Below are 13,673 nucleotides of genomic sequence, written 5' to 3'. Positions count from 1 at the left end.
AGCAAATTAGATTTTAGCTCTAAAGATCAATTTGTTTATATACTACCTATATATACATTTGGAGACTTTAATAAAATTATTTGCCAAGTAGATTTCTCAGTCCCATACCCTCTTTCTGTGACTCTTTGTAGCATAAAATGATTAGGATTTAGATCAATGCCAAATTCTCACTGCTGTCTCTCAAAGGGCCCTCAACTGAAAAGTTTTAGTTCACTGTGCCAACATTGGAAAATACATGTAATACACAAGCCAAATTGTTCTAAAGTTCCCACAGAAGATTTGAAGTGCTATTCAACATGACTGTTTACATTCCATAGAATAAGAGATTAAAAACAGGTGCTGAATAATTTTATTTAAATATTATTACAGTGATTATCTGAAGAAAATGTATCTCTGGAATGCAATATAACTTACTCAAAGATAAATACAGTGAAAATGATTCTTTGCCTCAGTGAAAAGTAGCCACTGAACTAATGCATCACATACTCTGTTATTTCAGACATAAAGAACTTACACAAGAGGGTCAATAATTATAGTGAGAAACCACAGAAATACACAGAAAACAAGCCAAAAGGTACGAACAATTTGTCTTTCTCCTAACCTAGAAATCAGTTGATCAGTGAGCACCAACTGCTGGAAGCAGCGTAACCTGGGCTATATGGAGGTAAACTTGAACCACGATGTGCAGAAGGGACAACCAAACTCTTCCTTCACACTCAACAACTCTGCGGAGAAATGACAATGAGTGTATCATCTAAAGCACAAGTCAGACAAGATCACAGAGGCAAATGGGATTACTGCAACAACTGGAAAACTTCTCTCTCCTTTTTTTTAATAGCAAGTTCAAAGAAAATGAGTAGTCACCATCGGTAAGTGAGCTTTTGTTTAAACTGGAAATACTACGAAGAAACGCTGAAGAGGTAATTAACAAATACCATCTGAAAGGTAAAGAACTTAGCAGCAACTGAAATACTGAATTTATTTGCCCTCCTGGAATACACAGTATAAAAGGGTCATTTTAATCAAAAGAAGATGAATTTTCTCTTGCAAATGTTCAGGATTGACTCAGATTACTATCAAAAAGATCAGTTGAGTAATAAGCAGGGCCATACAATCATAGAATCACAGAATGGTTTGGGTTGGAAAGAATCTTAAATCTCATCCAGTTCCAACCCCCTGCCATGGGCAGGGACACCTTCTGGGTGTAGACCAGGTTGCTCCAAGCTCTGTTCAACCTGGGTTATGTCAGGGTCTGAGGTTTGCTAGCCTAGACTGCCTACTGGATACATACAGTGTGTTTCATTAAGTACTACACTAATCGACCTTTAAGTTTAATAACCTTCTCCTGAGATGTCCCAGGAAACAAGGTAGTAAAATTAAAACAGTTAAGATGTCTGCTGAAAAGCAAATATATTTATTATGCACTTTCATATACACAGGGATTTTTGCTTAATATAATACAAGGAATAAAATAAAAATTTTACAATGTGAAATTCATTCAATGTACATTAAAGGCTATTTACAACCCACTCCAGGAAAAAAACAGTCTATCTGCAAACCAAGTTAACTGAGGAGTTCAGATGGGGAATATTAAGCATAACAGATATTTGCATAGCAGAGTAACTGATGAGGGAAAACACCTTTTTATTTTTAAATAAATGGTAATGTTTTCAATACTGATCACAGAGAAGACAAAAATGCATCAATTGTGCCTCTGTACCTCTCAACACATTTCTCTTCTGAAGAGTTTTTCCATATGCATACTGTATTGATATTGTTATCCACAAACCAGTCCTTTTCCCTACTTCTCCCATCAAGAATTTCAGATGTCTTGTGGAGTTGACCTTGGAAGCGCCAGTGAAATGGGATGAAGAGAATCAGGATTTACATTTTACTCAGGTTTTTCAGGTTGTGAGAACTGTGACATTGCCAGAGGAAACCATGCTGAGTCACGGCTATGCAATTCCATTTACCTCCCCTTGACTGTACAAATCTGAAAGAGCAGAACAGAGCAAACAACTGGGGGAACAGCAAATTTCTTTGTACGCAACCCCCTCACAAACGATGATATCAAAAAATCACACGCAACAGCAATGTGGAATTACACAGACCTTCTGAGGAAGTACGTGTTTTAAAGCAATTCATGCTCTGTTCCAATATTCAAACACCTCTAGGAACTGTCATTCTGAAAACATTTTCAACAGGTCTGATTTCTGCTGATTTGGATATGAGGTTTCTCCAACAAGTGTTTTAAATGTAAATATTATTCACACAAAACCCACCAGGCTATCTATAAGTTGCAGCCCTTTGTGAAACTGGACATACCTTTACGCCCTTTGTCCACAAGGTGCAATTAATAACAACACAATAAAATTAAATAAATAGAACCTCAATGACAGCAAAGGTCAGTAGAAAAGTGTTGCATTCAGGGATCCCCTTCTACAGAACGAAACATATATCAAAAACTAAGAAAAATTGTGTTCTTGCACTGCATTGCAAATGTACTATAGTTAAGGTTCAGAACAAGTTTGCTGAGAACAGTTTGGTACTTTCTCTTTACTGAGCCACCAACCCTCTCAAGGCCATTCTGCCAGACTTCTGTTATGTTTGTTTTATAATTGTCCCACAGGGACAAGTAATTCCACACATGAAACATTCAGAATAATCAATATTGCCGTGTGTCAACCTTTAACATCTAATTTTACTAGAGGCTGAATGCCTGACTATAAAAGTTTGTTGGTTTGTTGTGTTTTTTTTTTTTTTACATTTAGGAGCAAGGAAGTAAGAATGGAGGTGCAAGATATTAAAAAAAAAAAAAAAATGTTCTGATGATTGATAATCGTAACAACATGACATGGAGCCCTTTAGTGCTTCAGAAGATGCATTACATACACATCTGGGGGCGCTTATTGAAGTTTAAGTTAGGATAGCCATACATCTAATTAATCCTCTATGAAAAATAACCTCAGGTTTTTATCATCTTATTTCTGGAATGATCAGAATTTGAGTATGAAAAAGATGAAACCCAAGTCTTTAGAAGAAATACTCATACAAAAATAGGCTTATTTTCTAAAGAGCAAGGCTGTGTAATGGTGAATAGTAGAATATAACTTGCATTTGTAGGAGAAAATAACTCACTTGTTTCATTTTACCACTCACAGAGCTGTGCAAGTAAGATGTGCACATTCAAAGGAAAAATTCATACTGTTCACTTTCACAACAATGGCCTTGATTTTGCTCTCTTTCATATAAGCAAAATTCTGCTGTAAGAGTGGGAAACCAGCTTTCCATTATCCGTAGATGGACTATCCAGACTGCTCCAGGTACAGATAACACTCACGCTGGCTCTACCTAACCCATCTGAAGCAGTAACCACATTCATACAAGTTTGTGCTTTAAAAGAGTTATTGTCTCAGGACAAGGCTAACTCAGTAATCTCTGTACTCCCCAGACAACACTATTACTAACTGTTTGGCTCTTCCACTGTACTTTCAATGCATATCTCTCAGCCTCAATAACAAAGTGTCTGTATTCTCCATGGTTCATTTACTGACATTCTCAATACAATCCCTTACCTTGGAAAAAAGAAAGAGCTGTTTCTAATGTCTAAAGATATAGATGAAAGCAGGATCAGACCTTTTACTTTAGCACCTAAAACATACCCATATTTGGTTACCTCACTACTGTAACAATAAGAGAGGCTATTTATGATCAAGTGTCCAAGAGCAAGTTTGCCTATTGCTTTCAGTGGTCGCATCCATCCAGATTTGGAGCTGCAGTACCAGGTAGTGGATTTTGCCTCTTAAAAAATCCCAAACATACTGCAGATGATTGCAGTCTGACTCCTACCATCGAACAGCAATTACACAGACAGAACACACAAGTACAGTATTTATAAAATACTGTTACAAGAGTTGTATTTGTGGAGAGAAATTTTGAAGAACACAGGGAACTGACCATACATTACAACAATGCAAATGTGACAAACTGCTTATTTTCTTTAGCCACAGGAAAATAAATACAAATAGCACTGCCTTTCCATACACAGTTCACTGTGGCACATGCACCTCTACTAAGCATTCTGGAATAGGAAATCAGAATTCCTTGTTCTTACCATTTTCAGCTGTTGTCAGAGAAACACAGTATATATCTTTCTGCAATTAAAAAAAAAAGTGCTCATTCTGTGTATTAAATACAAAGTACACAAAATAAATTTTTGAAGCACAGAGGGTTATACTGAGAAGGCAGCCTGAAAATGTAGGCACATTACAGTAATTAAGGTAACTGTACTGTATAATCACATTCTTGAATTTCTAGGTGGACTAAACAAGCATTGTATGCTTTTATCCCAGCCAGCTGATAAATCATTCGGACCAGAAGCACTTCTGTTCATAGCATCATGGAATTGGCCTGAAAGTACAAAATAAAAATATTAAGGTTTGAAAGACTCCATAATATGACCAGTGTTGTCAAAAAGACAGCTATACCATTTCTAATTGAAGTTAAAAGCACACAACAACACACCAATAACAAAAAGCATTTCCCGCCTAACTCAAATCCCATGATTGATCCCCTGTGCTCTCTCTATCATCCAAAGTAGCTACAATGTCCCCACAGCAAGACTGCTTCCCGAATTGAGCTCGGAAGTGGCAGCCAGGGAAGGAAAGCCATTCCTCCAGTGCTTGAGTGGAGTAGTTCCGATATGATTCTCCACAGGTGACTAATTTATTCACTGGTCAGGGGAAATTACTGTTTTTGTGTTCGTGACTTGGCAATAAAGGAGGTAAATTATAGCCTGCACCAACCAATTCATAATCCACACAAAACTGTTTTAAACTTCCATGCTTAAAATGAAGAGGTGAAAAATCAAGAAAAAGCAGAAGGAACCATTTAGTTACCCATCACCTCATATGCTTAGCCACTTGGATAATCAAGTACTTGACAAAATTCAGTACTACTGAATTTTCAATAAAGCACTATTTGTTCTAAACATGGCAAAAGCCCAACTTGGTTTTAAAATTATATGTGGAGTGTTCGAATTTTTTTTTTTTTTCCTGCTTTGTTTATATTTTGAAACCAACAATGATGGCAAATTCATTAAAACTAGTCTTTTGATGACAGGTCAGGTCAAAATCGAGATATCCTAGGTCAGAACCATATGATTTATTTACAATACAGTGCAACATGAAAGCAAGCAATAAATATCACGTACAGGTACATAAGAGTTAGGCAATAAAATTCTTGATTATGTATTTTAATATGTTTTATGGAGCCAGGAAAAAATACAAACAAATTTAAATCCTGTTTAGACATGATGTAGAACTGTGGGAATCTGAAACCCTTTTGACTTATAAAAGATTTAGGGCCCATGCTCTCTCATCTGCTTATTCCTTTCTGTGGCTGCTCCTGTTCTACTGCCTCTGCATTTTTGCCTGCCCCAGAGCTCATCTGACAACTCCCCAATACTTGTATTTATTTTACTAATGCACAGGTTCTAGTATAAAGTTTTTTAAAACATTGTATTGTTTCAAACATTTTAGTTTAACCAAAATGCCAACACCAAGGAAACATCTTACAGTCCTGCACAATATTCTAACACTCTGCAGTTCCCAAGAGATCCCAGCTACATCTAGAGAGATGAAGTCCTTTAAAGTGAAAACCATTTCCAGGACATTTTGGGAAAAAAAAACTATGTGTTTTTACAGCTGAAAGCCTCCTGTCTGTGGATTCTGCACCAGCTGCAATTGTCCTAGAAACCCGTAGTCTGTGCTGACCTGCAGAACTGAGTCAGTTAGCAAGAACATTCCTGCTCTAAGGAGCAGCAATCTGATCTGTCAAAAAAGCAGCATTTACACAAACAAAAAAATACGCTGTCAAAAAAAAAGCAAATAAGCAGTAAGAGACGTGCATGCATTTCAAAGATGCTGCTTCTTTGAAATTCAAATAGAAAACACATTAATTAATACATTCCCAATACCCTCAAAAAGATAAATGTCAAAGAGGGAGAAAATTAGTTCGGTTTTAGCTGACTCACTGACACTTTACATCTGAAAAAGCTACACAAAATTCCCTTAAAATGCAGTATGGGAGAGAATGTAAGAAATCTAAATGAACTCCAGTGATTAAGAACTACAGAAGGGTCAGAAAATTGGTACCATAACATAGATTCTAATCCTGCTCTTAAAAATGCCATCTCTCTTATACAAAGGTTACCCTCACCATTACAGAAATATAAATCCAAAGCTTTAGCTTAGTATTTTAACTTTTTAAATGTCTAGATAATTATGCTACTGAGATTTCACATTTAAAATCCAAATCCACATAAGTGGTTGCCTGTAACTTACAGGAATCTTCAGAAGCTTTCTGAAAATCTGTTTTTGTAAATTAAATAATTACTGTATCTGAAAATCGCACGCATTAAAATTCCCAGCTGTCAGTATGTTTGAAAATTCCAAATCAATGCTCCATGAAACTTGCTGGTTTATTCAGTCACATATGAATGATGGGGGGTGGTGGTGGTGGTGGTGGTAGTATGATTAAAGCAATCACAATGCAATAGAAAATACGATGGTGATCCAATTCCTTTACGGTTGATGCTTTTAAACAACAGCAAAACAAATACTTGCCAGGTTAAGATTTTAACATTCATGGTTCTCATTAAGAAAGCAATTATGATATAAGCAACAATGAAACGTGATTTTAGTGTATGTAAAATGCACATGAGGAAAGCATTTGCTTTGTTTGTGCTTGGATAGGTTACCTTTTATAATGGTGTTTCCTTCTTGTAGTTGAAACTTGGGTCACTACCTTCAATCTGAAGTTTTAAGGCTTGCTTAAGGCTGAGTTCTGTCTCTGCAGGAGGATAGCCTTCCAGAACTTCCTGATGCCCTCTATCCTGCACTGTTCGTGGGACAGAAACCCTACCGAGAAACACCTGATTGTTCTGAAGATGGTAATTTGGATTTGTCATAATTCCATTTCTCTTTTTCTGCTCTCCACTGTGTTGGTGAATTAGGAACTGCTGCTGAGATCGACCAACCTCTTGCTGACCTGGAGGGACCAAAATTTTGCACTGTGTCTCTGCTGGCATTGATTTAAGCTGCACACTGGTCCCAGATTTGGCAATAGGTACTCGTTTATCAAACTGAGTCATTTCATACTCTAACACTTTTGGTTGGTTGGAACTACTTTGTTTTGTTTTCTTTCCAGCTGACCCAGATTTACTGGAGTTGTCCGGTTTCCCACCTCTGTTAGCTTTAGTTGATTTCAAACTAGGTTTTACTTGGCTCCATTCAAATTCACTACTTGGTGAGTTATGATTTTGGCTTAGGGAATGAGTTGTGGAAGAAGGAGAAACAATAGACTGCCTACTTCTGCTGCGTGGCAGGGAATGTTGTTGTATTTGCTCTGTGAACGACAGGCTATGGAAACTATCAATGGGCACTGTCTGAGCAGTCGCAGTTGATGACGTGGTACGGAGAGAAGAATTTTTGGAGCTTTTCAGGGAATTATTTGATAAAGATGACTTCTGACGGTCAACTGTAGAATCAGGTGACTCTGAAGGAGAACTGAAGGCATGAGCAGGTCCATTAGATAAGCCACGCATACTAGGCTGCATATCTCCACCAGTGCTCCCTGAACTATTTGACTTCATTGTTAATGACTGCATTTTAGAAGAGACAGACTGTAAGGGTTTTTGCTCCATTGTGTGGACTGGAGATGGAGTGCAACCATTCAGAGTAGACGCACCATATTTTTCCAGTAATTTAATGATCTGAGAGTGTCCATTTTTAGCTGCAACACGCATTGCAGTGCGCCCAAATTGGTCAGCATGATTTGGATCAGCACCATGCTCCAGTAATATTTGTACAACATCAATGTGCCCTTCTTGGGCTGCAATGCAGAGTCCAGTAGCACCCTGATTACATGTATGGTCAACCAGAGCTCCATGCTCGATGAGAAGCTGCACTACCTTCACATGACCTTGCCATGCAGCAGACTGCAAAGCTGATCTCTTCTCATTATCTGCAGCATTCACATCTGCATGGTATGTTATCAGCACCTGTACCATCTCAAAATGTCCCTGCCAGCACGAAACATGGAGTGCTGTTCTTCCCTCAGCATCACTTGCTTCTACGTTTGCACCATTTTCTAAAAAATACTCAGCCATTGTAAGCTGGTTTTCTAATGCTAAGATATAAAGCGTTGGCCGGCCATCAGCATCTTTGTAGTTTACATCTGCCCCATGGCTGAGCAGCAGTTCAACTATATCTCTGTGACCTTCTAAAGCAGCAACCCGGAGAGCATTTCTCCCATCATAGCCTCTCTGATCAATATTGGATTTATTTTCCAGTAATATCTGCACACAAGCATAGTGGCCTTCTTGTGCAGCTAATATGAAAGGTATGCGTCCATCATTATCGATTTCATTTGTTCTAGCACCTTGCTCTATAAGAGCTTCACATATCAACCTGTGACCTTCAAAAGCTGCCATATGCAAAGGTGTCCAGCCTGCATCATCTCTGTGATTTTCATCTAGCCCCCTGTCCAGCAGAGTCCGAACTACTTCAACATTGCCTTGAGCAGATGCTATGCTCAGAACAGTTCTCCCTTCACTATCAATGCTATCGACAGCTGCACCCCAAAATAAGAGAGTATTTACAACTGACGCGTGGCCCATTGAGGCTGCTGCCAGAAGTGGTGTACGACCATTGTTGTCTGTGTGATCGACATCAGCTCCTCCTTCTAGAAGTAGATCAACAACATCTACATGTCCTTCATAAGCAGCTACCAGCAGTGGAGTCATGCCATCTTTATCACAATGATCAACTTCAGCACCGCGGTCAATTAGAAGGCTAACCACTGAGGCATGTCCTTTACTGGCTGGTACACAAAGGGCAGCAACAGACAGTGCAGTCCTTCCATCCACATCCTCGTGGTTTACCTCTGCACCATGATCCAGCAGGTGCTCCACGATCTCTTTATGGCCCATGTACGCGGCTGCAATCAAAGCTGTTCTGCCCTCATTATCAGCTTTATTAACTTCAGCACCATGTTGAAGCAGATTCAACACAATATCTTCATGTCCTCCCCAAGCTGCTGCTCGCAGTGCTGTTCGGCTATCAGCATCTGCACAGTCCACTTTGACTCCAGCATAAAGGAGTGCAGAGACCACCTCTGTGTGCCCACCCCATGCTGCAGATCGCAGTGCCGTCCAGCCATCATGATCAGTGTGATTAACATTAGCCCCACAACCAATCAAGCAATTGACAACCTTGGTATGTCCCTGCCGAGCAGCTAAGGTAAGTGCTGTTTGCCCATGAGTGTCTTCTATCTCTAAATCTGCTCCCCGTGAAACCAGTAAGTTAACGACATCGAGATTGCCGCTGTACGCTGCATTGGCCAAGAGCGTTCTCCCATTGGAATCACACTGGTTTACTGATGCTCCATTGTCTAACAAGGTGCGAATGGAATCTTCTCTTTCCAGAGCCTGCCGAACAATGCAAGATGTGCGGTCATCTTCACTGTTGACGTGAGCACCAGCTTTTACCAGCAGCTGTAATACTTCTTGTTCTTTAGGAATTAGGGTTGACAGCGAGTCTTTGACAGGTGTGCCATTCCATATCATCCATAACGCCAGCTCTGAAGTCTCTAACTGTAAATTGGAATTAATTAAATGCAATGCAAACTCTTGAGCTTCTAATGGTGTTAGATCCTTTGCTCGGCAAGTGTAACTCATTGCCAGCATTCTGTGTCCCTCTGCTGCATTGCACAAGTATTTTTGTGTACAGTGCTTTACATCGAGCAACCATTCTGCAAAACTGTAATGAAACAAGATTTTTGTATTTCCAAGTCCGTCAACAAGGACTTTTGACAGGACATCCAATTTGCGTTGAAAGTCTTCCATCGTCAGCATCATATTTTTGGTCCACACTGCATGATACAGTTCTGTTGTGGTTAACGGTCTACAGGCTGCAAGAATGACGTTAAGAATAGGCTGGACCTTTGCAAATTGTTTTCTCACAAAAAGCCTCTGACAGAGCCAAAGGTAGAGGCCATTTAACGTCCCTGGAATATCACGGATCTCTCGTAACATAATAAAATTCTCCACAACTCCATCTAGGACACGTTCCAGATACAAAAAGCAGCCGCTGCTTTTGATGTGAAGCTGATTCAGCATTTCTGCAGTTTCTTTCGTAAGATGTTGCCTCAGTGCTTCTTCCTGATCTAAACGATGCAGAATATACTGCTGCACATCTTTCACAATGTAAGCCTTTCGGAGATCATCCAGACTTATTTTTCGAAAGCCTATTAAAAAAGAAAGGATATATTATTATTATTATTTCTAATCAAGTTTTGCATAACTCAATGTTAAAATAAATAAATAAATGGCAGACATTTCTGGGTAAGGAACACCCACAATAATATATTTTGTGTGTGCATGTATTAAATGTAAATAAGTATAGCAAAGAACTTTGATAACAGATGCATTTTTATCATCATCTACTATAAGTAGCAATACATGCTACTAATGAAGCAAATACTAAAAATCACATTGCACCTAGCATGGACAATACTAAATACCTAGGCAAAACCACCAGCACTGCAACCAAAGTAAGTTTATTAAGTAGTATTATATCATTAAAGGAATAATCCCTTCTCCAATGTGGTTGACAATGGAATTCTAAATAATTTTCAGCTATTTAAATTTAGACAACTATTTTATTCATATATTATAGAAAAAGCTATTCACACCCGGTGCATATGCATGATGCATGTGCTAAATGTGAATATGCTAAATATGCACATGTTAAAGTGATCTACATATATCGATCACTTTAACTTGATCACCTTAATTTCTCTTAAAAGATAGCTTTTACGATATAACAGAGAGACACCCTCAAAAGCAGCTTTTCAGTATGTACTGAAAATTACCTAGTTAAAGTAATAAGGGCTGAGTTTTAGATGAACACCTTGGTTCTTTGGTAAGTGACTCATTCTATAAGGAAACAGGTTTTCTCACAGTCATGTGATCTCATTGTTCTTCCAACCTGTTTGCTCTTTATGGGAAAAGGAGAAATTATTTCACACACACAATGCTGTGTACATCTCCTCCCTACCTGCGCGCATGTACATCTTCCCTGCACAAAGCAAAGAACGCTATTCTTAGCAGCGGATCCAAAGAAGTCCCTAGGCCAACCTCAGTGGCCTTAAGGCTCTCGGGTATGAGGTAGAATGAAGATTTAGTTGTATGGTCTACACAGCTATTGCTGCCACTTAAAAGAATGCTTCGGTTGTGTCAAGTTAAGCATTTGATGAAGAGCTACCTTATTTGATTAATGACACATTGCACTGTTTGTACACTAGTTTTCCGGAAGCTATGGGAAAACCACAGAGGTCACCGGCACAGCAGTTTAAAATACTGTGTTTTAGGGCAGAACTGTACCTCACTTCTCCAGGCACAGGCTGTAATCTCTTCCTCTAGCGTAGCAGATTGCAAACATTTCCTTACAGTCAGCTCAGCTAGTCATAAAAACACCCAACTCTGCTTCTCAAACTAAAGCAGTTACTAACCTCCAAACTATACTGAAGAAAATGCAACCACAGAGCAACACATTCAATTTTGGCCCCTTTTCCATGGAACAAATAATTTTAAGTGAAACTCAGAAGAATGTTACTTTCAAATCTGTATTTTTCATTGTATTTAAACATTCAGTGGACCAAAGTGATCAGTCTGGGAGCTTGTTCTGACTGAAAATTACGCCTGGTAACAGACCTGTGTTTTTTGTTCCCTAGTGTCTTCAGCAGAGGTTCCGAATGTCACATTAATCTCACTCTGTTAATTATTCAGTCTACAGGAGTATTGTAGAAACACAACAGATTAGAATTGACAGTTAAACTGTGGCAGTGTTACTAAAATATTTATTCTCCCTTTAATAATTATGGTAGCACTACAAATCTCACAGGAGTGAATCAACAGAATACCTAAACCAAAATAGAATACCTAAACAAAAATCATGCTTCTCCCCCAAATCAAATCACTTTTGTACAGTCACTTCTCAGGCTAAGACTACACTGATAAGATTGTTTTCTTTAAGATTTGTGAATGAGAAGGCCATGAACTTTAAGTAATGTCCTAACCTGACTTGTAGAATGGCATAATTCATCAATTTACTATGTATTTGATTAAAATATTCTGTACATAACTTTGTAAAGCCCTAAATTCTTGCACATCAGCCAAATAAGAAACTTTACTGAATAAGGACAGTGCCCTGTGATCCTGCAGATCCCAAGCTTCCACTTCAAGTGAATATTTCTAGGTTAGGATCCTTCAGAAGATACAGAAATGAAAACAGAGGCATCAAAACCAGGACATTGCTTGGTGCATGCCTTCACAGTTGTATACATACTCAGAACTGTAAACAGACACAAGTGTTCCTTTGGTTGTCTGGTGTGCAGGGAACAACTCTTTTGCTCAATTCAGAGCAAATGCAACCACTGCATTCACTCACCTTCCAGCTCTCTGAATCTCTCTGTACCTGTCACTTGGCTGAATGAGAATAGACAGAGCGCTCTGCAAACTCCTCCTCAACGTGGTTAGTTGTAAGTGACTCTGCTCACAACATACCCAATCTCTCCCATTAATCCCATGCCCACATCCTCCCTTCCAATATATATGTACTTATGTGAGCTATTTTTATTTTTACATTACTGTTGTTTTTTTTTCTATTCTTACAGGAATTAATTCCATTTCCCCACAAGAAAACCTCTGATTGACTCAAGACAGCAACCCTGAGATTTCTCAGCTAATGCGCAGTTTTGCCTGACAACAACACTTCATGTCCCTTGATACTCTGCATTCACATGAAAGCTTGTAGGGTGGTAAATGTTCAAGCATCTTTGTCCCAGTATGTGTGCTTCAGAAGTAAAGAACTTACTCGTATGTTCTTTGAATACCAATTTTCATTTTGCTTCCCAAAAAGTGAACAAAACTATTTTGGATGGGATACAAAGAAACCCCAAGGCCTCAAAAAAAAGTAAAAGGGTTAGTGTGTTTGGTTATTGTTGTTTGTTTGGTTTTTTTTTTTTTTTGGGGGGGGGGGAGTTCCTTTATATGAGACTATATCATTACTTTACTCCATATTAGGGTTAAAATATTGCCCTGCTCTCTACTTAAGATATACCAAATGTCTAAGCACTTCAGCCAAACAAATAAATTTCAGAAGACTTCAGGACAGTGAGTACTCCAGAAGTCAGTAATTGAAACAATTTGACTGGCTCTATGTTCACAGCAGCTAAAAATCAGTATTTCCAAACATTCCTTGTTAATAAGATCCTCTATACCGAATCTGAAGACCAGTCTGTATAGCAAGCAGCACACTACACTCAGCTCTTCATACATCCCCGGCATGATCTGCTCTTTAAAGCCTGGGATTAACAAACTGCCATTGAAACAGACTTTTCAACAGAAATAGGTTAATTTTAACCACTGCACCATGCCATAATATAATAAACAAATAATTCAAAGAAGGCCTTATAGATAGAACTATTGTTTAAAAAAATAATCTCAAATTCTTGTTGCTAGTTTGAAGGAGGAAAACAAAGCTGTGTTTTTTTCCCCCCAACAAATGAGGTCATTTTACATTCTTAAACAAAGATCCTGCAAACTTGCT

At 38.5% G+C, this 13,673-nt stretch overlaps 1 protein-coding gene across 4 annotated transcripts in view; it reads right to left on the bottom strand.

Annotated features, from left to right (window-relative positions):
- Positions 1 to 961: 961 nt before the first annotated feature.
- Positions 962 to 13,673, bottom strand: part of ANKRD50 (ankyrin repeat domain containing 50) — a 41,680-nt gene continuing 28,968 nt past the window's right edge. For all 4 annotated transcript variants that reach the window (XM_062614197.1, XM_062614198.1, XM_062614199.1 and 1 more), the window contains exons 4-5: positions 6,761 to 10,308; positions 962 to 4,410 (exon numbers count right to left, since the gene is read on the bottom strand). In XM_062614197.1, the coding sequence (XP_062470181.1) occupies positions 6,764 to 10,308 (3,545 nt within the window). In that variant the 3' untranslated portion in view covers positions 962 to 4,410; positions 6,761 to 6,763. The remainder of the gene's footprint in view (positions 4,411 to 6,760; positions 10,309 to 13,673) is intronic.

The sequence above is a fragment of the Pezoporus occidentalis genome, unplaced genomic scaffold (genome assembly GCF_034315485.1).
Source record: "Pezoporus occidentalis ecotype Australia unplaced genomic scaffold, CSIRO_AGI_Poc_V1 ctg172, whole genome shotgun sequence".
NCBI lineage: Eukaryota > Metazoa > Chordata > Aves > Psittaciformes > Psittacidae > Pezoporus > Pezoporus occidentalis.
This window is presented reverse-complemented; position numbering and strand designations above follow the sequence as displayed.